The 26724-nt window shown below is 40.2% G+C and overlaps 2 protein-coding genes across 2 annotated transcripts; one reads left to right on the top strand and one right to left on the bottom strand.

Annotated features, from left to right (window-relative positions):
• Nucleotides 1–272: 272 nt before the first annotated feature.
• sdf2 (stromal cell-derived factor 2) lies at nt 273–5917 on the bottom strand. The gene is made up of 3 exons (XM_041800653.1): nt 5698–5917; nt 4747–4943; nt 273–1491 (listed from the first exon to the last, which is right to left on the bottom strand). The coding sequence occupies exons 1-3, from the start codon at nt 5879–5881 to the stop codon at nt 1192–1194; spliced, it is 681 nt and encodes a 226-aa protein (XP_041656587.1). The 5' UTR covers nt 5882–5917; the 3' UTR covers nt 273–1191.
• A 318-nt stretch (nt 5918–6235) lies between these two features.
• supt6h (SPT6 homolog, histone chaperone and transcription elongation factor) lies at nt 6236–26288 on the top strand. The gene is made up of 37 exons (XM_041801250.1): nt 6236–6360; nt 7544–7654; nt 7740–7913; nt 9017–9090; nt 9211–9388; nt 9500–9581; nt 9808–10063; nt 10169–10270; nt 10386–10499; nt 10642–10731; nt 11411–11553; nt 11669–11814; nt 14623–14730; nt 14836–15116; nt 15209–15363; nt 16026–16221; nt 16351–16493; nt 16625–16742; nt 16853–16929; nt 17018–17153; nt 17284–17421; nt 18515–18682; nt 18783–18910; nt 19019–19226; nt 19439–19586; nt 19710–19852; nt 19952–20092; nt 20290–20485; nt 20587–20732; nt 20956–21048; nt 21179–21292; nt 21403–21527; nt 21827–21939; nt 22032–22109; nt 22217–22395; nt 22821–23107; nt 24480–26288. Exons 2-37 carry the CDS (start codon nt 7555–7557, stop codon nt 24670–24672), a joined length of 5271 nt encoding a protein of 1756 aa, XP_041657184.1. The 5' UTR covers nt 6236–6360; nt 7544–7554; the 3' UTR covers nt 24673–26288.
• Nucleotides 26289–26724: the final 436 nt, after the last annotated feature.

Here is a 26724-nt window from a genome sequence, read left to right as displayed (position 1 = left end):
TTGATGCAGAAATAAGGGTTTTCTCAAGCAAAACAAGCACTCATATCCAGTTTTTTTTTTCAGAGTGTAGTTCACTGTTGATTACAATTTAGGTTTCATCTCATTCATCATGTTAATGATAAGTGGATGTTAATGGTAACTGTAGCATCAGAAGAACCATTAATAGCACCAGGGGTTTATTTCTAGTGATCATGAAGAAAGGACTTGCCTCCAACAAGATTATGTGAACTGAGGCACCAACACGCAAAAGCAGAAAATCAGTTCAAGAAGCAGCACCAACACTTGTATGCATAAAAAATCTTTTAATATGAGGTATTCATTGCACATCTGTTCGTTGATTTGAACCTCTGGAACACAGAGTCGACACACACGATGTATGCACAGGCAGCTTAAATGCAAAACACTGTACTTTCTCCCAGCACCACCAAGGAAAACTGATCAAAAAATTACATTTCACTGCTTTCAGTTCAATGGAGTACATACATTAAGCATGTTTTTTCTAGTGTTAGTAAGAGTGCAGTAATTTGTATGCAACACTGAATACTTTTTGAATGAATTTTTTAAAAAGTTGTCATAGTAACACTGCTTATCCATAGTAAGGTAGAGCTTACAAACACCATCAAAACAATCAAAAATCTTAAGTTTCCAAAAGTTAACATACTCCACCAGTAAAACACCTTCAAATAAAAAGAGATAAAGGCACAAGTGTAACTTTTTTGTCTTTGAATCCAACTAAAGACAAGTCTCACCTGCCCTGCTTTCTTTGTCTTAATGTTACAGCTGATAGTAGCTATTTAACAATAAATATCAGCAGGGAGGAACCACCCCCCACTTCACTGTGAATTGCCATAAACTGAAAACTGATAAGTCTTTAAACTGCAAACATCAACTCTTAAAACTATGCTGGCAGCATTAGCTCTCTTAGCTGACTGGATCTTTGAAGGATAAAGTAGTGTTTCCTAAAAACACACTGAGTGCTACAGGCTGGTAAGAGTTGTTGAATCAAAGTCATTGTACCCAGATCCATGACAGACTTTGGCACTGTCTCCTCAAAAGATGACAGCCAAGAATTAATGAGAGAGGATGCATGAGACAAGAAGGGGTAAAGAAGAGGCTGCTGGTGCATGTGTAAATTAGAGGTAGGAACAGAGTGGCGGACAGAGACTGAAACAGGCAGAGACACAGTCAAGGTCAGAACTCTGTGTGTGGGTGTGTGTAGTCTCGACTGCCTGCGGGGTTCTCACTAGGCTTCATGAAGATGCCCTCCATGGCCTTCCACAGGCTGTGCTGGCTGGGGCTCGCCATGGCGTGAACCTCCCTCTGACCACGGATGGGCTGTCCATACTGCTCCCCTGTCACTGACAACAACGCGTCTGTAGCCTTGTGACGGAAACGCACTGCCTCCTCACGCTTCCATACAGATCCCCCGCACTGAACTGTCCACTCATCAAGGTGGTCACCTTCCCCTTCGTCACCAAATGCACTCACCTCCTGTGGGAAAGTGAGCAAAAAAGAAGAGGCAAAGGATAGAGAAGAGGATGAGGTACCTGTTTTTCTACACTTTTTGATTCTTTTTTTCCAGTCTGTTAAAGGGAGCAACATACAATAACACTTTTACCAGAATCTGTGAATATCTCCTTTAGATGTCTATTTGATATGTGCATTAAAAACTAAGTATATTTTTGTAAGCCTAAACTAAAGTTCACATTTTCAGGAAATGGAGGACAGCCATAAGGATGGAATGGAAAAAGAAGAAAGTTACAACTTTAAAGCTCTAAATGGCTCTGCGTTGTTATTATCATACAATGTCTACATACACTGACTTTACAAAACAGTGATTTTTCCAAAGTCTATCCAATTTACCTGGTGTGGAGGTTATCAGTGTTACATATTATTCAGTCCTGCAGACCTCCTCATCTATCCAGATGAAGGGAGACATGAGTTTTGTACTAAGCTAAGAAGCAAGCTGAGCCCCTTCGACATATTAAAAAAAAATCCTCATTTTGTCACAAACATCCTTCTTATTGAAAATAAACCTTGTGGGGCAATCGACTGAGTGATGATGTGCTCTTTAATGTGAGCAACTGTTACTAGCTCCTGCCTGAGTGCCAGTTTCTTTTCCTCCCTCCTTTGTTGTTATTCGGTCAACATTTAAAAGCCAAACTGTCAAAAAGTGAAGAGCCCTTTGGGAGCCAAACAACCAGCTCTACTGTGCTGAGCCAAATGTCTGGATCTTTTAAAAGAGACACATTTCCAATTACAATGAGCAATGCTGGAGGTTGGTGAAACGGACATCACCTGAGGAAACACGGGCAAGATAACTTAAGATAACAAAACCAGACCATATATTGGGGGGGGGCACTGCTCACCCAGGCTTACAACAGAGGCGTTTTAATTCCTGCCTGCTGCTGTTTCACTGTGAAGTTTTTTTTTCCAGCCTAAATATTTCACCACTTTCGAGTGTAGCTTAAGAATTTAGAATGCTTATATTCTGCACTTTAAACACTTGGCATTGTCATAAACTTCTCAAACATGGCTTCTGGTAGCGTTTCTCTATGTAGAAATCACTTCTTGTCCCCTAAGGGGAGTTCTCCACTGATGTGTCACATCATCTGCAAAGAACCTATAGTAGACATATCTGAATGGTCAAGAACATATTTGTAACATCTTGCACTGACTGCACTTAATTTTTTAACATGGTATGGATCTCTTTTACTTCCCTTTAATTACTTTCATTTTTTTTATTGGTCTTTCAGTGATGTGTTCCTCAGGAGTGGTATTGACCCAATTTTTATTTAATGGTCAGTTTTCAGCTCACAGCTCTTAAATAATGCAATTTTGGTCTAATGTATGTCTGTTACATTGATATGAATATATTGCTGATAAAATCAGCTTGAACTTGAGCTGAAGAAGAGACAAAAAACAGAGGGAACTATTGTCTAATTCACCTGGAAATATAAAGGAAAAGTTTCTATGGTATCAAATGTTTATGAGATGGCAGCCAAGTAATATGTTATCACACAGTTCACATCTTCTGATCCAATAACACAGATGAACAGGATTTTCATACACCCTCAACACAGGAGCGGTTTTTCTTGACTACAGGCTGTTTTCACAGAATTTATTAGTTTCTTGAGTTTAAAGGCCTCTATCAAACTCAGGACCAGCTCAAAATGCCAGTCTACATTTTATCAAATGTGGAAGGAAACCTTGGGGCAAAATACTTCCCTGATGTCATAAGTGATCAAAGTGTAGTTAAGCTCTCAATGGTCTTAACTACTACAAAAGTTCACTTGATATCTCTGGCTTTTATTTATTTCACTCTATGAATTGTCCCTGCCCTTATTTAGGACTATAATTAACATGAGAACAGCCTTAAATTATCTTCAATCAAAATTTGTTGCAGCAAAGACAGAGAAGACTTACACGTTAGAAAATTAGGATATGGATAAAAAAAAAAAATCAAATCATTGTCACTGCTCTTGCTTTTAAAGACAGCCCAAATCTTCCATCCACCTAAACTGTGAGGGAGAGAGAGAGCGAGATCCCTAAAAATAATCACTAAGGAGTTCTGTGCTGGCCAGTGGAACTGTGTAAACATATCAGAATATAATGACTTATTTACAGCGTATCTATAAGTGCTTACATTTCACATGAGAGGGAAAATATAACTTTTAATTTTAAAATTTATCTCGTTATCTTAAGACAGAACAATCAGTGAATTGTTACACCTCCCACTACTCAACGAGGTTTAAATCTATTTTGTCTTTATGCAGATCATCTTGTAGGAGACTCTGAGAAGCAGTGTTTTCCTGCATATGGATCTCCAGCTGATCTTTAAGCTTCCTTGTCACAGAGGTTTTCATACTGGCATTAATCTGTCTCTTAAGACTCATGCTAAAGTTTTTTTTTTTTTCTTTCTGCTTTTTATCCTTATCTTTGATCTTCAAAGTGTTTCAATATTAAATACATTGGGGTCTCTAAATACTACTTATTTGTCAAAAAGGGCAGTCACACAAGGCTTGTAAAAAGAACAGGATTAAATTGGCAAGGACTTTAGTGTATATGTGATAGTGTAAATATATTCCTATCACACAGGACTAATTCTTCCAGCTGATCTCATCTCATATCTAAATCTAAATCCCATGCTTGTGTAAGATTGGTGCACTCCTCCCTACGTGAATTTGAGCTTCAGTGTAACATTTGGTTCCTAACAGCACAGTTTCATAACCCTTGAGCCTAGTGAAAGACTGAAAAATGTACCTTGCAGCATACCAACATACATTTCATTCATCTTCTGATGAATCGTTGGCTGCTCTATTTGCTTATCTTTTTTCTGGGATTTTTAGCAAGATGAGCCTCCCAAAACTGCAGCTAAAAAGCTGTGAAAGATATCATGATTGCATGCACAGCCTTACTCATTATCTACTGCATAAGAGGCAGAAAAGGCATGGAGAAAATTAATATCAGAGTAAAAACACAACAATAAATTATTAAATAGAAATTCCCTTTTTGCAAATTAAGGACACACAATTCCCAATTATATTAAAATCACAGAAAACCTTCAAAAAAAATTTTTTTTTTTTTTAATTACTCGAGGTCCCAAGATACTGCATGTCCCATCTAACTTGGGCGTAAGCTGTAGAGTGTCCAAGTTTTCTCCTGTCTCTGTAAGAAACTATGGTTACAATCCTTCAGACAAGAGGAAAAAGCTCTCCTTTTCTGCATTATGCCCACACCACCCACCTGGTTGGAGGACAGTGGAGAAGCAAAGTAGTGGCTGTGCAGGTTGCGGCCTGTGTTGACATGAGTGAGACGGATGGTCTGCCCACACTGGACCGGGGTGCCCCTATGGCACCAGGTGTCACTTGTTCCACGAACACTCCAGTAGCTGTTACTGTCTTCCACAGCTATCACCCCTGTTACAGACTGCTGTCCACTACCTGCCACACACAAAATACATGCACACAGTGAGCAGGGGTTCATTTGAGAGATCAACTAGCTTGTGCAACTATGGTAGGATTTTACAAAAGAGGATTTCCCTGATCAAAGACATTTATGAATATCTGTCAAACATGTGGCTTTAACAGATCCGTTTGTTCATAGTATTTAGGGCAGCAAAAGCAGCTAAAGTCTATATCAGTTACTGTTGTGTTGGGATTAATATCAAGTTGTTTGTGTCAGCAAACCAGCTTCTAGACTGGTTTAGGTGAAACCAAGCTGAAATGCACCAAATCCTTTTCAAGAGTCCCTCCTACTGACTATGTGGTATATTAGTGGTATTACAGGCCTACGATAATTAGTTCTCCTTTCTTTATTTTCTGTCCCAGTTACACTGTGTTAGAGAATCACTCAACTAGGCTGAAAAGGCGAGATTTCTTTGTGGAAAGAGTTTTATTTCGCACTTTAGTTAATAATTATATCTAGGGTAAATAAATGCTCCGGATAAGTCACTTCATGACATTCACGTCATCACTGATGTGCCAGCGTTTGAGTGTACAAAATGTAAATGAGCCGACATGAAATATATCAAGCTGATAACCGTTTCGCAATGGAAATGATTGACCTCTTATTACTTTCTTGAGTAAGTTCAGACACAGACGTAGATTTTGTCAGAAGAAGAGTAAGCCCTCTAGGGGAAACTTGAATAAGGTGTTTATAAATGCTTAATAACCAATTCAATGAAAAGAAACTCACCAGAGCCGTAACGTACGTCATGCGAGTGTAGTCTCACATTGTGCTTTATATTTAACAGTTTAATGACTGATCCGCATGTAACAAAACTCAGTTCAGTACCCAGTGAGAGTCCGAATATCCAGGAGAATAATACTATAAACATAGAAAGCAAGCGAGAGCGAAAAGCAGGGTTTAAATGACCCATTCCTGACAGACCCTTGGTGCAGCTACCGACGCCTCTCTGAGGTTTGGACAATTTCTGCTACGTCATTGAAATAGTTACCATAAGAACGAGAACGGAGCTGAAGGACACAGCTCCCCCTAGCGACTTGGAATGTTAACTGTATAGATCACACACGGTTTTTGGAACACATCGGTTTATTTGCAGCAACTTGTAACTATTTTAATATTTAAAGTGATATCAGTTTATGTATGCTAAAATATTTGATCGTTAATTGGTTAACTTGCATTTTGTTGTGTTTTAATTTGTGAAATCCTCGCTGACCAGAAGGGGGCATCGCACAGCATTTGAAATGGATGGAAGTTGCCTCACCGTATCCCGGAATTGTCCTCACACCAGTGCTTCTCGGCCATTTTTGCCAAGTACAAGCTCCCTGCACACAAAACACAACACAACCCTGTTATCCTTTAACATATTCGGACTTTACCGCCGCATAGGGACGTGTAAGTTCAATCTCGTTGTGGTTGTTTGAGATCTGTACTGTGTGCTGCTGTGCCTGCAGCCGTTGACTCGTTAACACTGATGCTGTTGGCTGTTGTTGTCTTTCCAGCTAGCGCTAGGCTAAAGTACTGATGTGCTAAAGCATGAACTACTCTTAGAACTGCGAAGTACGTACGGAGGCCTTGGTGAATTTATTTACCGTGATATAAGTTCATGTGTTCCTATGCTCTCAGTTCCATATTGTTATCCACTATTGAATCGGAATTAGCGGCATGAGTAGAAATTCAAAGCTACGTTTAAAACCTTAGCCGCTAGCTAACTAGCATCGCTAGCCTTGTGGGTACTTGCTATCTCTGTATTACAGAGGTTAAGAATAATTACCATGTTTTCCAGTATAATGTGAGCACTTTTGCGATTGTTCTAAAGTTAACGTAAAGATACCGTCTAGATAATTGGGGCTGGAACTCATGTTTAAAAATGTTTATGTTTCTGCCTATGTTGAGGTACGCAATGCGCCAATATGAGATGTATATTTTCTAAGCTGGCTCCCCTGTCTCTCCCTCGGATCTTTACATCATTTAAACAGTTACTGCGACGACCATAGATCATATTAAGCATACACTTTGATCGGCTTTTCTTTGAATTGTCAAATGCTCTTTTACATTAAAACAGTCCACATAGAAAAAATGTATGATCCCAGTAGTGTTTATGAATCCGGCCTTTATGCAAATGCATCCTCAAAACAGCTACACAGTTGTCCATCACATATTACTGAAATATTATGTAACTTGTGTAATAGTACACCAGGCACATATAGCCACCCCAAACTTCATTTTCAGTTCTCTATACAAGTTAGTTAACTGAGATACTAGACAATCAGGGATTTTCTTAAAAGTCATGGTCATACACCTGTAGAATATGCACATCTGCAACACTGATATGTTGAAAGCACAAAACAATGATCTTTCAACTTTTTGATTTGTTATCAGTTATGGATAACACAACCTTTAATTCATTAAATAAAGCAGAAAATAAAGGCCTGGATATAACGTGGCTGAATTGCAACTATAACAGAATGCCAAAGAACAAATCATTAAAGTGACTATATTTTGTTTTGGGACAACTAAAATAATGCTAGAATAATGACATGTATGTTTACTCACGGCATCTTTCACCCCTTTTCAGGATCACTGGTCATGTCGGACTTTATTGAGAGCGAGGCTGAGGAGTCAGAGGAGGAGTTTGAAGAGAAAGACCTGAAGCCTAGAAAGACCCAGAGGTTTATGGAAGAAGATGGTGAGATTATGAATGTTTAGTTCTGGGTATTTTTTCTGAAGTAGATCTGTGAAATGTGTGGATAACTTATACCATTTCTCAACAGATGAGGAAGAGGAAGAAAACACAGAGGACCAGGATGAGCAAGGAAATTTACGGGGACTCATCGATGATGGAGATGAGGAGGAGGGGGAGGAGGAGGAGGAAGAGGCTCAACGAAGTGGAAGCGGAGGGGGGAGTGACTCAGAAGAGGAAGTGAGGCATCGAAGTAAAAAGAGAAGTGAGTGCATCAGGTGTTTCTAAAGGGTTGCTGTTGTTTTCATCCTCAGCCCCTCGTCCTGTCAGTCCCTACAAAACTCTCAATAACAGAAACAGGTGGAAGGTGGAAAATTTGTTTTAGAAATTTCTGTATTTATTAGACACACTATGGTTTTCACTGTCAGTGCTGCGCCACTTTAGCATGTCCATAAGTGTTATGAAACGTAAATAAAATTTGCCTGATCTTTTTGCACAGGGGGGAGATCTAATGTCATTTATATGGGTGATATGTGTGACACACTCTGTGGCATTGGAAGCCAAAACTATCATTCAGTTTGTAAAATTGTGAGAGGGGCAACAACAGAGATACTAGTTTTTTTAAGTTCATTAGATGACATAGATGTCAGATTTTGGATGTCGTTTGACCCTTACAGCAGTCTCATGACAGTAGATATATGTTAAAGTTGACAATTAAAACAACCTAATTGATGTATCTGCAGATATTAGTGTATTGCTATTCAGGCTGGCATGGAGTGGATGTACAGAAATACTAAAATAAATTTGAGGTACTTGAGGTAGTCTTACACTAATATAGTTTTTCCATCCTTCATTTGATATATTCCATTATAAACAATATTTCACATCTCTAATCAACTAAAATTCAGATTTTGAACAACAAATTGTATTTCCCAATGAAGTGTCTAATCATGCACGGTCAGATTTTCCCTTAGATGTTACAGAAGTGAAGATTTAACATGTTATTCAAAAATTTGTCGTCATTTTGCATTAGTGCAATTATACATTATTAATACATGATTTCTGTTCAATGACCGTGGTATCTGTTTTTGTCAGGTTAAGAAAAGAGATTGTTTTTTTCCCTTCCTCTACACAACCACATATGTTGGGCAGCCAGATACAATTTTCAATGCAAGTTTCTTGCATTTAAAATTATATATTAAGGCCTGCAGTAGATATTATTGAAAACATAAATAAATAAATGAATATATTATTCAAAGGCTTTAAATGAAAGATATGCTAGATGTTTACCTTGCATTTTGATGTCCCTGTTTGAGAAACTTAGTGTATATAGGGTGTTTTATTTGACTAAACCTTTCTTTTCTGCAGATTATGACCACTACCTGGATGATGATGATCTTGACCTGATTGAGGAAAACTTGGGTGTTAAAGTGAAAAGGAGGGTGAGAATAGATTTTGTTTTCTTACAAATTATGCATGACTTCAACATGTTTTTCTGTATGTGGTACACCTGAAAAAGTTAACACAAGCAGAGCTGATGTTCTATAAATCTTATGCCACAGAAGAAGAAATACGACCGTGTAAAAACACTGGATGACGATGAAGAAGATGATGACGAGAAGGACTTGATTGCTGATGAGATCTTTCATGGTGATGAGGATGGAGAGATTGAGGAAGGCGAGGCAGTTGATGAGCCTCTCCAGGCCAATGATGAGGAAGAAGGGGAGGATGAGGAGTCAGGTAGGCCAGGAGGAAGAGAGATATTGTCATTGTAGATAAATATGAACACATAAGATTTGATTTTTAAAGAATGGGGTCTAAAATGTTTAAATTTGTGCTTGTCTCTCACAGATATAGATGATTTCATTGTGGATGACGATGGCCAACCCATCACCAAAAAGAGGGGCAAGAAATTCTCAGGATACACAGATGCGTACGTTTTGTTGTTGCACAGCAAATGTAGGGTTGTCTATTCTTCACAAAAGCTTTATTTTTCGGGACCAGAAATTAAATTTTGCTGTTTTTTTCCAGTCACTTTGTAACACGATCAGAAAGGCTCTAAAATGTCACCTTCATATATCAAATGAAAATGTAATGATTAATTTTTAAAAGAAACATATATTACAATCTTTATGTCTGCCTTTCGACTGCTCCCACAGAGCTCTCCAGGAAGCCCAAGAAATTTTTGGTGGTGACTTTGACTTTGCTGACTTTGATGCCGACGCTTATGACCAGGGCGAGGAGGAAGAAGAGGACCAGGACGAAGAGGGTTGGGACAGACCAAAGAAGCAGACCAAGAGGCGACAAGGGAGGAAGAGCATCTTTGAGATCTACGAGCCCAGTGAGCTTGAAAGTAGTCACATGACCGACCAAGACAATGAGATCCGGACCACTGACATGCCCGAGAGGTTCCAGGTATGTGTCAATTTGATGTTCACAGTGTTGGTGTGCTTTCCTGTTGCCTGTTTACTTCTGTTTGGTTGATGTTGTCCTTCCTTCTGACCATTCTTGATGTAATAGTTGCGAGCAATCCCTGTTAAACCTGCTGAAGATGACGAACTGGAAGAGGAAGCAGAGTGGATCTTCAGACATGGCTTCTCCACTCTTACCATCTCTATGCAGGTACAAACTTTGTAAAGCCCACAGGAAAATATTTACTAAGAACCTTCTTATAACTTTATTGGAATCTAGGTTATGGCATCTTGCTTACAAATTTTGTTGTCTATACCTTAAACAGGAGAGCACAGATTATCTTGACAGAGGAACAACCACCAACTTCAGCAGAAAAGGCCCAAGCACAATTGCCAAGATCAAAGAGGCCCTGAATTTCATGAGGAATCAACAGTTTGAGGTACCGTAACTTTGTTTTAGCCAGGATTTGAAATATTTTTTCTACAATTTTAAGTCCCGTTTATTTAAAATCTATCAACATTATGCCTTTAAGATTGCATTCAAGTTATGAGATAGTTTCTGAGAGCCTTTTCCTTTTGCAGGTTCCCTTTATTGCTTTCTACAGAAAAGAGTATGTGGAGCCTGAACTCAACATTAACGACCTGTGGAAGGTTTGGCAGTGGGATGAAAAGGTATTGTTGATGTTTTAAGTTTTCATTGTGGATAAAATAGATTGCAACAGAAGCCAATAAATTATTTTCATATTTGGGGTGGGAATCACTAGTGGCCCCACAATACGATATTATCGTGATACTTATGCCACGATTCGATATTATTGCGATCTTAAACATTTTGCACTACACAGAGTATTGTGATATATTGCTTTCTATACCATTTTTTCAACTGTGTAGCTGATTTAGCATTAGCCTTGTATTCATTTTTATTGTATTACCGCAATACTTTCTTTTCATGCGGCACTCCTTGCAAACCCCATGTGTCATGTCCATGTTGTTCATGCCCTGCTTGCATTCCTAATGTCCTTTCCCTGGTGCTGCCATATTGGTTGTACTGACTTTCTCCTGCTGTTTGACTGTCACCTCTACCGACCTCACTGGACAAAGGGTGCAACAGCATCATCAAGTGGACAGAAAAGCACGTGATGCTATTTATCCAGTATAATAGACTTCAGTTCAAATTAGCAATTAATTTGAATACAAAAGAACTCCATACTTGGCGGAAGATAAAATACAATATATTGCCATGTAAATAAACTCCTCACACACCATCTGAAATTAAATGCTTTTGTCATCTTGGTCTGCATATGACTCCTCTGGTCATCTAAATTTACACATTTTACCCCCTCATCCTCAGTGGACTCAGCTAAAGACCAGGAAGCAGAACCTGACCCGTCTGTTTCAAAAGATGCAGTCCTACCAGTTTGAACAGATCTCTGCTGACCCCGACAAACCTCTGGCTGATGGCATCCGTCCTCTGGACACAGCTGACATGGAAAGGTATGCATCCTAGTTACACAGAAGGACAAGGTCACATAGGGATGGATTATAAACAGTACTCTTCCCTGATCCTTACCTTCTTTTAACTCTAAGCCTACTTGTCATTTCACCTAAGGCTGAAAGATGTGCAGACTCTTGAAGAGTTGGGTGACGTATACAACCACTTCCTACTCTACTATGGCCGAGACATCCCCAAGATGCAGAATGCTGCCAAGTCCAATAAGAAGAGGCTCAAGAAGATCAAAGAAGTGTCGGAGGATGGTAGGCTGGACATGTCTGAATTGTCCTTTTTTATCTATTAAAGTCCCTATAAAGTGATTTTTAAAAAATCATTATTTTGGGTTTGTTGTATGACAGTCAGCCATATTATAAACCACCAGGCCAAATTTTAGTCTTGAAAACATCTCTAAGTTCATGAAATAAAGCTTCAAAATCATGGAAAATAAGGCAGTAAAGTCTGCTCTAAGATGGTGTGGGCGTGTTGGTTGAATGCTCTAAAACCACACCCGCTAAAAAGAAACATGGCTCTGTCTTAAAATGTTAAAAATACTACAGTTTTAATGGAGGAATCATCTGTCTGCTCGACTGGATGTCAGAGCTTCATTTGAAACACCAGTAACACTATCACATTTATGTTGTGACAGAGAGTTTGGTGCTTAAAAGTCTGAGTTTTATTTTCTCATCCTGCACCCAAGATATTTCTAAAATTTCATTAAAGTGAAGATTGTTATGAGGTTATGTGTTTCTCTCCCGTCAAATATGGATTTAAACACCTTCAGCAGGTAAGATGTTTGTTCCTGCTCTGCTGGTTTAAGTGAAAAATTTACAAACACTCCAGCAATTCCCTGTCCCTGACCTTATGGTGAACTATGGCCAGGCCACAAATGCCTGGCTCTGTGCCAGAGCAGAGGAACAGAAGTCAGGGATTAGATATACTGTTTTCCGTCACTAATCACCCTGTTAAGACACTCTCAATGACCCATAGGCAAGACGAGGGCAGGTGTTTTGGTCCAATTTACCTCAAAATGAACAAAAACACAGCATGCAGCTGCCTGTTAATATTCAGTGAAGGTGTTGACATCAGCTAACAACAGACTGTATTTAGAGAAACTGCTCTGTGATTTTATATTGTTGTAGTGTTAGGAGGGCGGTATCATTCACATGGAGTCTGGTGATGTCATGCGCTGCTATATTTACCCTGCCCAGATTAAACCAAGCTACAAAATTGGTAAAAAATGTTTTAACAGTCTAAATCCAAATTTCAGTGACACATAGATCTCAGTGTTTTCACATGTTTACAGCAACCTTATTTCCAGATACACTATATTGCCAAAAGTATTCACTCCCCTATCCAAATAATTAAAATCAGGTGTTCCAACTACTTCCATGGCCACAGGTGTACAAAATCAAGCACCTAGGCATGCAGACTGTTTCTAAAAACAGCTCTCAGGAGCTCAGTGAATTCCAGCGTGGTACTGTAAAAGGATGCCACCTGTGCAACAAGTCCAGTCTTGAAATTTCCTTGGAGCAGGGTCACCGCATAGTGCGCAGAGATCACCAAATTTCTGCAGAGTCAATTGCTACAGACCTTCAAACTTCATGTGGCCTTCAGATTAGCTCAAGAACAGTGAGTAGAGAGCTTCATGGAATGGGTTTCCATGGCTGAGCAGCTACATCACCAAGTACAATGCAATGCGTCGGATGTAGTGGTGTAAAGCACAATGCCACTGGACTCTAGAGCAGTGGAGACGCGTTCTCTTGAGTGATGAACCGCGCTTCTCCGAAGTGATGAACCGCACTTCTCCATCTGGCAATCTAATGGATGAGTCTGGGTTTGGCGATTGCCAGGAGAACGAAACTTGTCTGACTGCATTGTGCCAAGTTTAAAGTTTGGTGGAGCAGGGATTATGGTGAGGGGTTGTTTTTTTAGGAGCTGGTCTTGGCCCCTTAGTTCCAGTGAAAGGAACTCTGAATGCTTCAGTATACCAAGAGATTTTGGACAATTCCATGCTCTCAACTTTGTGGGAACAGCTTGGGGATGGCCCCTTCCTTGGGGCTTTTCCATTACAAAGCGTGACTCGGCTTGACTCAGCTCAATTCAGCATGGCAGCCTAGCACAGCAGGGGGTTTGCTTTTCCACTAGAGCCAAGCTACCCGTTTGAGGGCGCGTCTAGAGCTGATGACGCAGTGTTCTGAGCCCTCCTTGATCTCTCTACATTATCTGATCTGAATAACTTTACAATGGGTTAAAGCAACAATCAAACTGTACACCGACAGTGCTGCAGGCTTCTCTTTTTTCTTTCTTCCCCGTCTCCCTGTAGGGGTGAAAATTGATCACGGAGGGGTTAGCAGTAGCAGAGGGTGAATCCCCTCAGCAAATCAGACCCCGGGAAGCGCTTCAATGTCAGCGCAGTGTGCTTGAACATGGGGCTGGCTTGCTTTAAACGCGGCACGGCTAAACTCGTGATGGAAATGCAAATCAGCAAGGCTTGGTTTGGCACGGCGCGGTCAAAAGCCGTAGTGGAAAAGCCCCACCTGTTTCATCATGACTGTGCACCACTGCACAAAGCAAGGTCCATAAAGACATGGATGACAGAGTTTGGTGTGGATGAACTTGACTGGCCTGCACAGAGTCCTGACCTAAACCCGATAGAACATCTTTGGGATGAATTGGAGACTTTGAGCCAGGCCTTCTCATCCAACATCAGTGTGTGACCTCGCAAATGCGCTTCTGGAATAATGGTCAAAAATTCCCACTCCTAAACCTTATGGAAAGCCTTCCCAGAAGAGTTGAAGCTGTTATAGCTGCAAAGGGTGGACCGATGTCATATTAAACCCTATGGATTAAGAATGGGATGTCATTTAAGTTCATATGTGAGTCAAGGCAGGTGAGCGAATACTTTTGGCACTATAGTGTATCTGGTATGTATGGACATAAATTTTGGATCTTTACAGGAACTTTAATTGAGAGATGATGCTGACTGGTCCGTTTGTAATTGAAATGAATGGGAAGTTGTTTGGAGTGTTTGCCTCATTCAAATAACTTTGTTAAATGGCCTGCCTTTTTAGGTGAAGAAGAGGAACTGGAGGTAGAACAAGAGGAAGAAAAGAAAGGACCTGACCTCAAGCTGGCATCTCGTAGAGATATGTACAGCATCTGTCAGAGTGTCGGACTCGGTCAGTGCTTTCTTTCCCTTTTTACACAGCAATCTCAGCATTGAATATCTTCACACTTTTTCTCTCTGGTTCACCACTGTGATTTCATTTTTATTTCTTCTACAGATGGCTTGGCTAAAAAGTTTGGATTGACTCCAGAACAGTTTGGAGAAAATCTGAGAGACAGCTACCAGCGTCACGAGACAGAACAGTTCCCAGCCGAGCCCCTCGAGCTGGCCAAAGACTACGTGTGCAGTCAGTTCTCCACCCCTGAGGCAGTTCTTGAAGGAACCAGGTACATGGTGGCCATGCAGATTGCTCGTGAGCCCCTTGTCAGACATGTACTCCGGCAGACTTTCCAGGAGAGAGCAAAGATCAACATCAAGCCAACAAAAAAAGGCAAAAAGGTGACTAGACACTACAGGATTTTTTTCTTAACTAATAGAGGGTTCTCTGAGCTCTTTCCTAAACCTGTCTATTATTTGTTTTCTTCTCGTAGGAGATAGATGAGGCTCATTTTGCCTACTCCTTCAAGTATTTGAAGAACAAGCCTGTGAAAGAGCTGAATGGGGATCAGTTCTTGAAGATGTGCTTAGCAGAGGATGAAGGGCTGCTTTCCATTGACATCTGTATAGACCTTATAGGAGTTAAAGGGTGGGTACAAGGAAAATACCCCCAAAAACTTAAATCCGCTAAGTTAATACACTCTGTATGAGTAAGAGCTATGACCAGAAAATAATCACAGCATTTGTTTTAACTGAATTTGATTTCTCACCCCAAATATTGATATTTAAAAATGTGTTGTGCTATGAATTGTATTGTGGCCAATGGGTCATGATGGGGATAATTTTTTGGCTCATAATACAAGAAATAACTTGTTTCATGTATTGTAATATGTGTTGCAGTGTTAGTGCTTTGTCAGTACCCAGCACTGTTATGAATAATTATTTGCAAAGTCACATAAAGTCAGCTTTAATCAACAAGATGAGTCAAATCATAAGTAAACAGACACATCAAGGACTTAAAACCCCAGTCATTTTTGTGTTTGTGCACATCCCATGGCAATAGTACATTTCCCAAAAACAGGATCAGTTGTGACTAACGACTGCCATTTTTAGTATCTGCTTAGAATTCTGCTTAGATGTTGTAGGAAATGAGGGTTGATAAGTAGGATAGCTCCCCTGAGGTTTTCAGCAGCAAATAATTTTTCTACCCACATCCTTGTCATTAAAGCATGGGGCTGTTGAATTATGACTCTAGCACTGTTACGGTTCTCCTTTTCAAGTCTCTGCTCCTCTACACGTCCTCCTCCTCAGATATGCCGGGGATCAGACGTATTTTGATGAGATCAAACAGTTCTACTACAGAGACGAGTTCAGTCACCAGGTGCAGGAGTGGAACAGGCAGCGAACTTTAGCCATAGAGAGAGCGCTCAATCAGTTCCTTTACCCTCAAATGTCCAAAGAGCTCAAGAGCAAACTGACTGCTGAGGCCAAAGAGAGCATTGTCCGAGTGAGTTGTCCTGCTTTGTTATTCTGTTTTTAAAACTATATTGTAAAGCACTCAAGATAATCAAGAAGTTGTTTGATGATCAGTGTTTTAAACTTAAAACTCTTATCTTAAACTCTCTGTTTCCTGTAGTCCTGCTGTCGTCGCTTGTATAACTGGCTAAAGGTGGCTCCCTACAGGCCAGATCAGCAGGTTGAGGAGGAGGATGATGATCTGATGGACGAGAGTCAAGGCAAAGGTATTCGGGTGCTGGGTGTGGCGTATGCACCAAGCAGGTATGTGTCCCACAATATCTTCATTACCTTATGTGATGCACAAATATGAGGCATACCATATTTTTGAACCTTTAAGGGCCATTTGACTGCTGACTTTTCTAATATCTCACTTTCAAACCGTACTTTTACAGAGACACACCTGTTTTCTGTGCTCTGATCAATGGTGAAGGAGAGGTTGTTGACTTCTTACGTCTGCCCTACTTCATGAAGAGGAGGAATGCCTTCAGGGAGGATGAGAGGGAGAAGAAGGTAAAACCAAAGCACACGGCTGTGTTTCTTTGCGGTCATTAGATGCTTTATATAAGGAAGGAGAAATGTTACTAGATAAAGACATATCCTTGTTTCTGTGTCATCTTTAGACCCATGATATCGAAAATCTTAAGAGGTTTCTGTCCAGCAAGAAACCTCATGTGGTGGCTGTTGCAGGGGAAAACCGGTAAAGAATGAGCTTTCTTTATTTCCTTAAACAGTATTCACAAGTTATGATAAAGTTGAGGTTCAAGTGATAAATGTTCTGTTTGCAGAGATGCCCAAATGATCATGGAAGACATCAAGAGGGCCATCAGCGAGCTTGAGCAGGAGTCTTCTCTGCCTGCTGTGGGAGTAGAACTTATTGACAATGAACTAGCCACACTGTACATGAACAGCAAGAAGTCTGAGGTAAATATTTAGTACATTCACCTTACCATTCACGGTCACATCAATAGTTTATCTTGTTTTCAATGGCAGCTTGTCAAGATTCCCTAGGATGCTAATCCTCCTTTAACCCCACTGATTGTTGTGCTTGCAGGTTGACTTTAGGGATTACCCTCCCCTGTTACGACAGGCTGTGTCAATAGCACGGAAGATCCAGGATCCTTTGATAGAATACGCTCAGGTTTGCAGTACTGATGATGATATCCTCTGCCTCAAACTTCACCCGCTACAGGTAAGGGACGATAATCTAACGGTTTGCTGTTCTACTGCTCTGTCGTCCTCTGTTCTATTTGCTGTTAAGGCATTTGGTTATCATTTCCTTACTTGTTTGTTCTCCTTTAATTCTTTTGCTGCATTATGTCTATCAGCACTACAAGATGTTGACTTTAAACAATAAATAAACTATCTGAAGCAAGGCCGCCCATAAGACGGAATAAAGGGGGTATTTTTCTGGTGCCAAGTCAAATAGGGGACCCATGAAGGTCAGCAAAATCATAATCCATTGTAGTCATTGTGGTCCCTTGAAGCCAAGCTGGGGTAACCATATTTTATTTTTAACCTGAATAATAAAATTTGGAAAATAATGGCAGACGTTAGATACCAGAAAATAAAGTAGAAGAAACTGTAGCATTTTTTAGTTCCACAGTTTTCAGTGGAGAAATGACTGAATAATTGTGAAACGACTAAAGTTGCAATACCAGGTATGAAGTAGCAATGTAGTTGCAAAAATTGTTTAAAAATGGAAAAAAGTGGTGAAAAAGGTTTTAAAATTGTGATAAAATAGGTTAAAGGGGAAAATAATATTTTAAGATGAAAAAAGAGGGTTAATAGGCAAAAAAAGTGGTGAAAACAGGTTACGTCGCAATAAGTGGAAGAAATTGGTGAAAAATGCAACTAAGAGGCAAAAAATGGGTTAGAAGGATTTTTATATCGCTAAGAAGAAAAAAAGTGGCATAGATGGGTTAAAATGGCAAAAATGGGTGGAAACATGGTGAAAAGAGGTTATAAAGTGGCCTGATTTAATGAATTCAACATGAAAACCCAATAATGGCTTGACACAGCTTTCATCTCCAAAATGAGGTAACTGTTAGCAAGGCCGCTAGCACCAATGCTGCTGATCAAACACACCTCCATTGACAGGAGAGGGCCCATTTACTGTTTTTTTCAGGGGCCCAGCTAATCAGTAGCTACAAATGTTAGAATGACTGATGATGTCACATGCCACTTCTCCAAACTCCTGAACATGAGTAACTAACAAAAAAGATGACACAGATCTTAAATCATAATGACTCTGCAGCTACAAACAATTTCACTTTTTTCTTCAGGAACATGTGGTGAAGGAAGATTTGCTCAACGCTCTTTACTGTGAATTCATCAACCGTGTCAATGAGGTTGGAGTGGATGTGAACAAGGCCATAGCACATCCTCATACTCAGAGCCTGGTCCAGTATGTCTGTGGCCTGGGTCCAAGAAAGGGCTCCCATCTGCTTAAGGTGTGTATTTATGCTGCAGTCATATATTACATCGGTGATCCCTGAAACTAAAGGGTGTTATTTCATACCTCATTACTATCATGTTCTTGTACTTTCTCAGATTCTGAAGCAGAACAACACCCGTCTGGAAAACAGAACCCAGCTGGTCACAATGTGCCACATGGGACCCAAAGTTTTTATCAACTGTGCCGGTTTCATCAAGATTGACACTGCATCACTAGGAGACAGGTTGGTGCTTTTAAGATTTTTTTACACACCTTCATTGTTAAGTCAACCATTTAAGACCAGGCTCTGTCTGTTTTGAGATCGTTTTAAGTCAGATTTGTTTCCATACAGTACGGACTCCTACATCGAGGTTCTGGACGGATCTCGTGTCCATCCTGAGACTTATGAATGGGCTCGTAAAATGGCTGTGGACGCCCTTGAGTATGATGAGTCTGCAGAGGATGCCAACCCAGCAGGAGCTCTGGAGGAGATTTTAGAAAATCCAGAACGTCTTAAAGATCTGGACCTGGATGCTTTTGCAGAAGAGCTTGAGAGACAGGTCAGTGTGTGTTGTAGCCTTTACTGTCATAAATGTGTCGTACATCCTTTTGTTGAAGAGACATTTTTTACAGCTTGTATAGGTGACGTCAATTTGTCTAGATTCAGAAAAAACTGTGTATTTATGGAACTCGCACAGCCAAAACGAACTTATCTGAGTTTCACATTCCTCTGATTTAATAATCACTGTTGTTTACTTTGTTTTTCCCTAAGGGTTACGGCAATAAGGGGATTACTCTCTACGATATCCGTGCTGAGCTGAGCTGTAGATACAAAGACCTGAGAGTTCCCTACAGAGTTCCCAACACAGAGGAGGTCTTTAACCTTCTCACAAAGGAGACTCCAGAGACATTTTATATCGGTAATGCAAAGACCCTTGTCATCTTACTCACCTAATACTATTAAAATTAATCTAGTCCTAACCATCAGGCTTTAGTTGATGACTGAGTATTTGTCCTTTTGACTTTCCCTTCCTACCTATCAGGTAAGCTCATCACCAGTGTAGTAACTGGTATCGCTCACCGGCGTCCTCAGGGAGAAAGCTATGACCAGGCCATCCGGAACGATGCTACAGGGCTGTGGCAGTGTCCTTTCTGTCAACAGGACAACTTCCCTGAACTCAGCGAGGTACCAGATGTCTGGGTTTACTGCTCTTCTCTACATTGAATTAATTGATGTTAACTGACATCTTAACATCATCTCTTTGATTTTGTGTCCTTGCTTTAGGTGTGGAATCACTTTGACAGTGGGTCGTGTCCAGGTCAGGCCATTGGTGTGAGATCAAGATTAGATAATGGTGTCCAGGGATTCATTCCTACCAAGTTTCTCAGTGACAAAGTGGTTAAACATCCTGAGGAGAGAGTCAAGGTGAGGCAGTGCATGTTATGCTTAAATTAGATTTCTGTATTTTTTCTTTTATCACTTCAATCTTAGCAGCTAAAAACAAACTTGTATGAAAATCAAGTTGTCTCAGTAAGACAACACAGATTTATGTGTTGTTGTTTTTTTCTTTCCCTACATCCTTAATTGTTTCCTGTCTTTTGGCATCTTTCTCCCTCCTTCAGGTGGGTATGACAGTCCACTGCAGAATTATGAAAATTGACATTGAGAAATTCAGCGTGGACCTCACCTGCCGTACATCGGATTTGCTGGACAAAGCCAACGAGTGGAAGCTCCCTAAGGACAGCTACTATGACTTTGACACAGAGTCTGAAGACCAAAAACAGGAGGAGGAGCTCAAAAAGAAACAACAGCGAACACGTCAGTCTTTTCATGACATTTCAAATCAGAATTGTCAAGAAGTCACTTTTATCAACAGCTGCAATCCTGACTCTTTCTTTGCATCCTCTCTGTCTTTCCAGCGTATATTAAGCGTGTGATCGCCCATCCAAACTTTCACAATATTAGTTTTAACCAAGCAGAGAAGATGATGGAGACCTTGGATCAGGGAGACTTGATCATCAGACCCAGCAGTAAAGGAGAAAACCATCTCACTGTCACCTGGAAGGTAAGAAACTAGTAGAGGGAACAGCAAGGTGATGAAGAGTAAACCATAAAAGTAAATGGTAGAAAAGATGGTTTTGTGCAACACTTTATGGTGTCATTGGGGTTTCAAATGTAAAACGAGCAGGATAAAAATGTTAAAGTCAAAAATAATAAAGTAAATAAATCAGGTGGGCAATGTTTACACAAAGACTTGTTTGATGTAACACACTGTCATGTTTTTCTAGGTGGCTGATGGTATCTACCAGCATGTGGATGTGAGAGAAGAGGGCAAAGAGAACGCATTCAGCTTAGGGCACACTCTCTGGATCAACACTGAAGTAGGAAGATTTCTTGTTCTCCTTCTTAGCATTCATTTTGCATTTTCATCAACTCTAAAAAAATGTTTGTGAAATATTAGTGTTGTTGCAGTTGCATGTTTTAAAAAAGTGGCTCTTCCATGCTCTGCAGGAGTTTGAAGACCTGGATGAAATCACTGCTCGGTACATTCAGCCAATGGCATCATTTGCCCGGGATCTGCTGGGACATAAGTACTTCCAGGACTGCAACGGAGGGAACAAGGAGGTAAAAACTAAATCGCTCTCCTGTTTTTAGGCATCTTTGAATTTTTTTTAAATCTCTTTGACACCTGTTTATCCTCTTATATTTTCTTTACTGTTATTCTTCTCTGATAGACTATGGAGGAGTTGTTGGTCAGGACAAAGAGGGAAAAGCCTACTTTTATCCCATACTTCATCTCAGCCTGTAAAGAACTGCCAGGAAAGTTCATTCTGGGGTACCAGCCTCGTGGAAAACCAAGGTGAGCGGATATTTATATTTCCTGCATGTTTGTTGATCTTGACCTGTGCATTTTTTGGTAACTCATCCTGCTTTTTTAAAGTAAAATATATCACCATGAAAATTTTCTGTGAAAAAATGTTTACATGCCAATGTCCATACTTCAAAGCAGATTAGTATTTTCCATCTTTCTCATTTTTGATTAATTTCAAACTTGTCACTGCCAAAATGTTAGTTGATGTGATTTAAAGCAACACCTTAAATCGGCACTGAAAAAAAAAAAACCTGAATGTCTAGACCTTTTTCCTTTTTGTTTTTCAGGATTGAGTTTGTGACTATCACGCCAGACGGCTTTCGCTACCGTTCACAGATATTTCCCACAGTGAATGGTCTGTTCCGCTGGTTTAAGAACCATTACCAAGAGCCTGTGCCAGGTAAAGAAGCACTCCGCCTGTCATTTATGTCTATATTATGACAGCTAAAAGATGGCATGTGTTACCGTCTCCCATTTTCTTTTCTCCCTCAGGCATCACTCCCAGCAACAGCAGCCGAACAAGAACTCCTGCATCCCTGAATGCCACCCCAGCCAATATCAACATTGCAGGTGAGTCCAGCTTTTACACAGCAATACATACACTCAAAAATCACTTCCTCAGCACAAGTGGAGTTGTGTCATGTATTTGACAGTTCTTTAATTAACTCCTACCCCAGACTTGACACGAGCCGTCAACGCCCTCCCACGCAACATGACGTCTCAGATGTTCAGTGCCATCGCTGCTGTCACAGGCCAGGGCCAGAATCCCAACACCACCCCAGCACAGTGGAGCTCCAGCCAGTACGGCTATGGCGGCAGCACAGGAGGAGGAGGAGGGAGCTCCTCTGCTTATCATGTGAGTGCAGCTTTGAAGGTTGACACCTGGAAGGAAGAAGGTTGCTTTTGGTGATTTTAGTGAAACACAAAGCATTTTTAAACTGTTTATGTTTATTTCTGATGCTACAAGATACATCAGATTTTGTGGTAATAGTAGATAGGAGGCTGTTTTGTTGTCAGAATAAATAGCTTGTTTTTTCCTTAGCATTTAACATCTTAACATACCAGAGAATATCTGATATCAGATCCTTTTTTGCAAGCTTCTGTCTGTCAAATACAGACATGATCCTACAACGACATGGAGGAAAATGAGCCAATGTATTGGAACAGGTCACAATATTATATAATGTTTCATAGAATGGTTTCAAATTTTTTGAAAACTGTTAACTACGGCAGCCCTACCTTCCTAAGCCACATTAATTAGCAATTCTTCCTCTTTTTCAGGTATTTGCCACTCCTCAGCAGCCCATGGCAACACCCATGATGACACCCAGCTATTCCTACACCACACCGAGCCAGCAAGCCTTGGGCACGCCACAGTACCCCGGATCCACACCGCAGTCTTCTCACTCTCACGCACATGCCCACCCACACACAAGCCACATGTCACATCACAGCCACCATGGCCATCACAGTGGTCACCATGGCCACTCGTCCGGCACACCGTCATCATCTACATCATCCAGAGGGCGAACACCACAACAACAGCAGACACAGCAGCAGCAGCCAAAGTAAGTGCAGTGGGAATATTTGTGATAGTCAGGATTAGATATATTTGAATAAACCTAACGTGAAAATGTGGCAAATGACCAGAGAAAACCAAACAAGTTAAATAAAAAGACTGTTCAATCGTAGAAAGTTAAAAATGAACAGGAGCACTTAACCTCCTGAGACTTAAGAGACTTTTTTTTGGAATGCATTTTTAGTCTCCCTCTCTTATTTGGGATCAGAAGGGCCCAATAAATTTAAAAGCTCAGCCTTGTCTTCAAAAACAGGAATTCGTTTTTACCAAAAATGATGTCCACTGATCTCCTGAAGGTCAAGTCTCTGCAGAAAATAAAGTGCTGAATTGGTTTTAGAGTAGATGTTTGGCTGCGTGAAAACCAGTTGCTGGGGGTCTTCACTCTGCCAGAAATGGTGTCAGTCATTAGTAGAGATATAGTAGAGTCTTTTTTTTTTTTTTTTTGGATGATGGGCCACTGGGACTTGTTAAACCCAAGCAAAAACAAAATTTTCCCTAAAAGTTCTAAATTTCTGGGAAATTTTCTTTTTCAGAATCCACACAAATTCCCTAAAATTTCCAAGAAATTGCCTAAGAATTTCTGTAAAAATTCCTAAACATATTTTTAAAGTATCCCATAAAAAGTACCCCCTAATTTTCTTCAAACATTCCCTAAATGTGTCAGTGAAACTTTATAAAGCCTAAACATTCCAATAAAAAAACCTTCAAAATTCTGTGTAAATTCCAGAAACTTTATAAGTTCGCCCAATTATTTTTTTATATTAATTATTATTTCCATGAAAATACCTAAAAATAATTCAGAACAAAGCATCAAAAAGAATTCCCAAAATACTATAAAAATATCTTAATTCTAAAGAAATTCTCCAAAAGATTAAAAAAATTTCCAAAATGCAAAACAAATTAGAAGTTAATCTCCCCAAAAAACTACCACTGAGAAATATAAACATATTCTCGAAATTCCCTGGAAAATATTTGAAAATTTTCAATTTGTTAAAAATATTTTAGACAAATTACCCAAACTATTCAAAGAAATTCCCAAAAACTTTGATTAAAATTCATAAAATTGAATAACAAATCCTCCCAACATTTCAAGCCAATTATTTGAACTTCCACTGGACATTCTGAACAATTATCTAAAACAACCCCATAGCAGAAATGATTACTTTATTGCCGGAAAGCCAAAATACAATGTCCTCATATTTACATGCATTCTCGCAGGAGGTTAAAGTTTGTTTTCTTCCATTAGGTGGTGCTAAACCATCAACTTTCGTTTCTTTAAGACTCAGAAGCAGCTGTCATCCCACTGTATTTTTTTCTCTGCACTAAAATTGACCAAAGCTCCTCCTCTGCCCCTTCCTCAGGGCTAGCAGCAGCAACGCCTCCGCTGTTGACTGGGGCAAGATGGCGGAGCAGTGGCTGAAGGAGAAGGAAGCTGAGGGCAGGAAGAAAGCCCAGAGGATGACGCCACGACCATCGCCCAGCCCCATGATCGAGAGCACACCCATGTCCATCGCCGGAGACGCCACACCCTTGCTGGATGAAATGGACCGATAGGACAGGCAGGGGGGCGTAACTTCAACCCCCGTATTTCCCGAGTCCATCCACTGCGCCAGTTTTTCATCTGAATAAACACCCCCCCACCCCACCCAACCCCCACCCCCCCCTTGTGTTTCCCAGAACCCATTTCATTCAGTTGGGGGGCTCACACCATTCATCTGAGTCCATTCACATGCTGTGTCCACTTCCTGATGTTGTAGCTACAGTCTTCTATCATGGTTCATCTCAGCTCCTTCCTTCCTTTTGTCCATCTGTCCACTCACCTCATTCCACCTCCTCTCTGCAGATGACTTCTCTGGCTGCTTAGTATTTTGTATAGTATGAATAACACTGTATATGTCATGCAGAAAGTCAGTACAATGGCAAAAACACTTGAAATATCTGACAGCAGTTACATATAGGATATGGACCTACACAGACTCTGTCAGCAAGCTGTCCTACTATCTTTATTTTTGAGATCAGTCTTACTTTGATCCATGAATGGTCACATCAGAGGGGCACAGTCACAGTTTTTTCCTTCTTAATGGTTGGTCGATTTTTTTGCCAAAAGAGCGCTTTGCCAAGTCAATCAGGAAAGTGAATTTTTTGTATGCGTCAGAATGAATAAAGACTGTTTCTTTTTCTGTTTGAACATTAAGCCTCTGCTCTTCACATCTGTCATAGCAAACTCATCTTTGACTGTACAGACACACACCAAACATTAGGGGCATTTACTGCCACCTAAAACTGAGTTACTGCTACTGGTGTCTCAGCCTTGTGCTGTGTTATGATCAGCTGTGTTCTGGCTCCGGTAGAGAACCTCTTGTGTATTTTGGACTCATATTAAGCCTCTGCGACAACTGGGCACTGAGAGTGCACTGCTTTAGAGGGAACCGTAGTTGTGATGACTTCATCTGTATTATGTGTTACAGTGCAGGGAGGCGCTCACACTTAGAGTGGTTGAGTTCAGTTGGAAACTAAGTATCTCCAGTGTCAAGTTGGTAACCACAACAGTGTAGGAGTTTGACTTTAAAACGTAAGCCCTATTGGCAGTTCAGAGTATTTCACCTTGATTCTGCATTGTTTTCATAGGATGCAACCTCTTCATATGCTGCTGCGGCAATTCAGTTAAACACAATGTAAACAAAAAATGTTTTGGTGGATTTTGTTTTTAATTGAGACTGTCAGCAGATATCCATCACACTGACGTCCCACTGTGTTTATATTCCCTGTTCTGTATGCTATTTGAATTGCACGCAGCAAATGAATTCATCCTGAATTCATCCTGAATCCCTTGTAATTTTGCAGAATTTGAGATCTCCCTGCTCCCTCTTGACTTGTGCATTGTTTTGTTTTATTTCCTGCTGTGCCGCAGTACCAACAAGCAATGCTCATATTTAGTGGTGTGCTTCATTTGCAGTGTGCAAAGTATCATGGTCCCATAATATGCAGATTGTTTTAAATGATTATGTTTTTGCTTGGTTTTACATCTCCTGCCAGATTAAGATACAGAGTCTCTCTGAATGAGGGATGTGATTGGTTGTCAGCAGTAGTTAGTGATAGAGGAGAAATGTTGTCTCTGGCTCTGCTGATGACCTTTTCTACCTGTAATTCCTTTAATAAAAGTGTTCATATTAAACCTGGAAGCTTTTGGTGCTCATTTGGGAAACAGACTGGCAATCCACATGGGGATGTACATTAAAAATTAAACATGAAATTGCTTTGACCAGAATTTGAAGAATTCTAAGTTGCACTGTAAAATAAAAAAAGGTTGAGCCTACTGTAAAAAAAAAAAAAATTGAAACTTGTCACCTCAAAAATAAGCATGAAGCTTGAGTTTTGTGAGTTCAAATAAGGTTTATTTTAAATAAGCTGCAATTTGACTAACTTAATATTTCTGAGAATTGAAATCGGATGCCAGCTTTATTATTTTAAGTGTGCAATACTAATTAAAAAGGAGTTATTTGGCATGTTCAGGACTGAGATTCAAATGCTAATTTGACCCTCAGTCACATACTTAAATCTTGAACATTTATACCAATTTAAGTGACTGCAAGTAAGAATAACTGG

Source organism: Cheilinus undulatus, linkage group 12 (assembly GCF_018320785.1).
Source record: "Cheilinus undulatus linkage group 12, ASM1832078v1, whole genome shotgun sequence".
NCBI lineage: Eukaryota > Metazoa > Chordata > Actinopteri > Labriformes > Labridae > Cheilinus > Cheilinus undulatus.
This window is presented reverse-complemented; position numbering and strand designations above follow the sequence as displayed.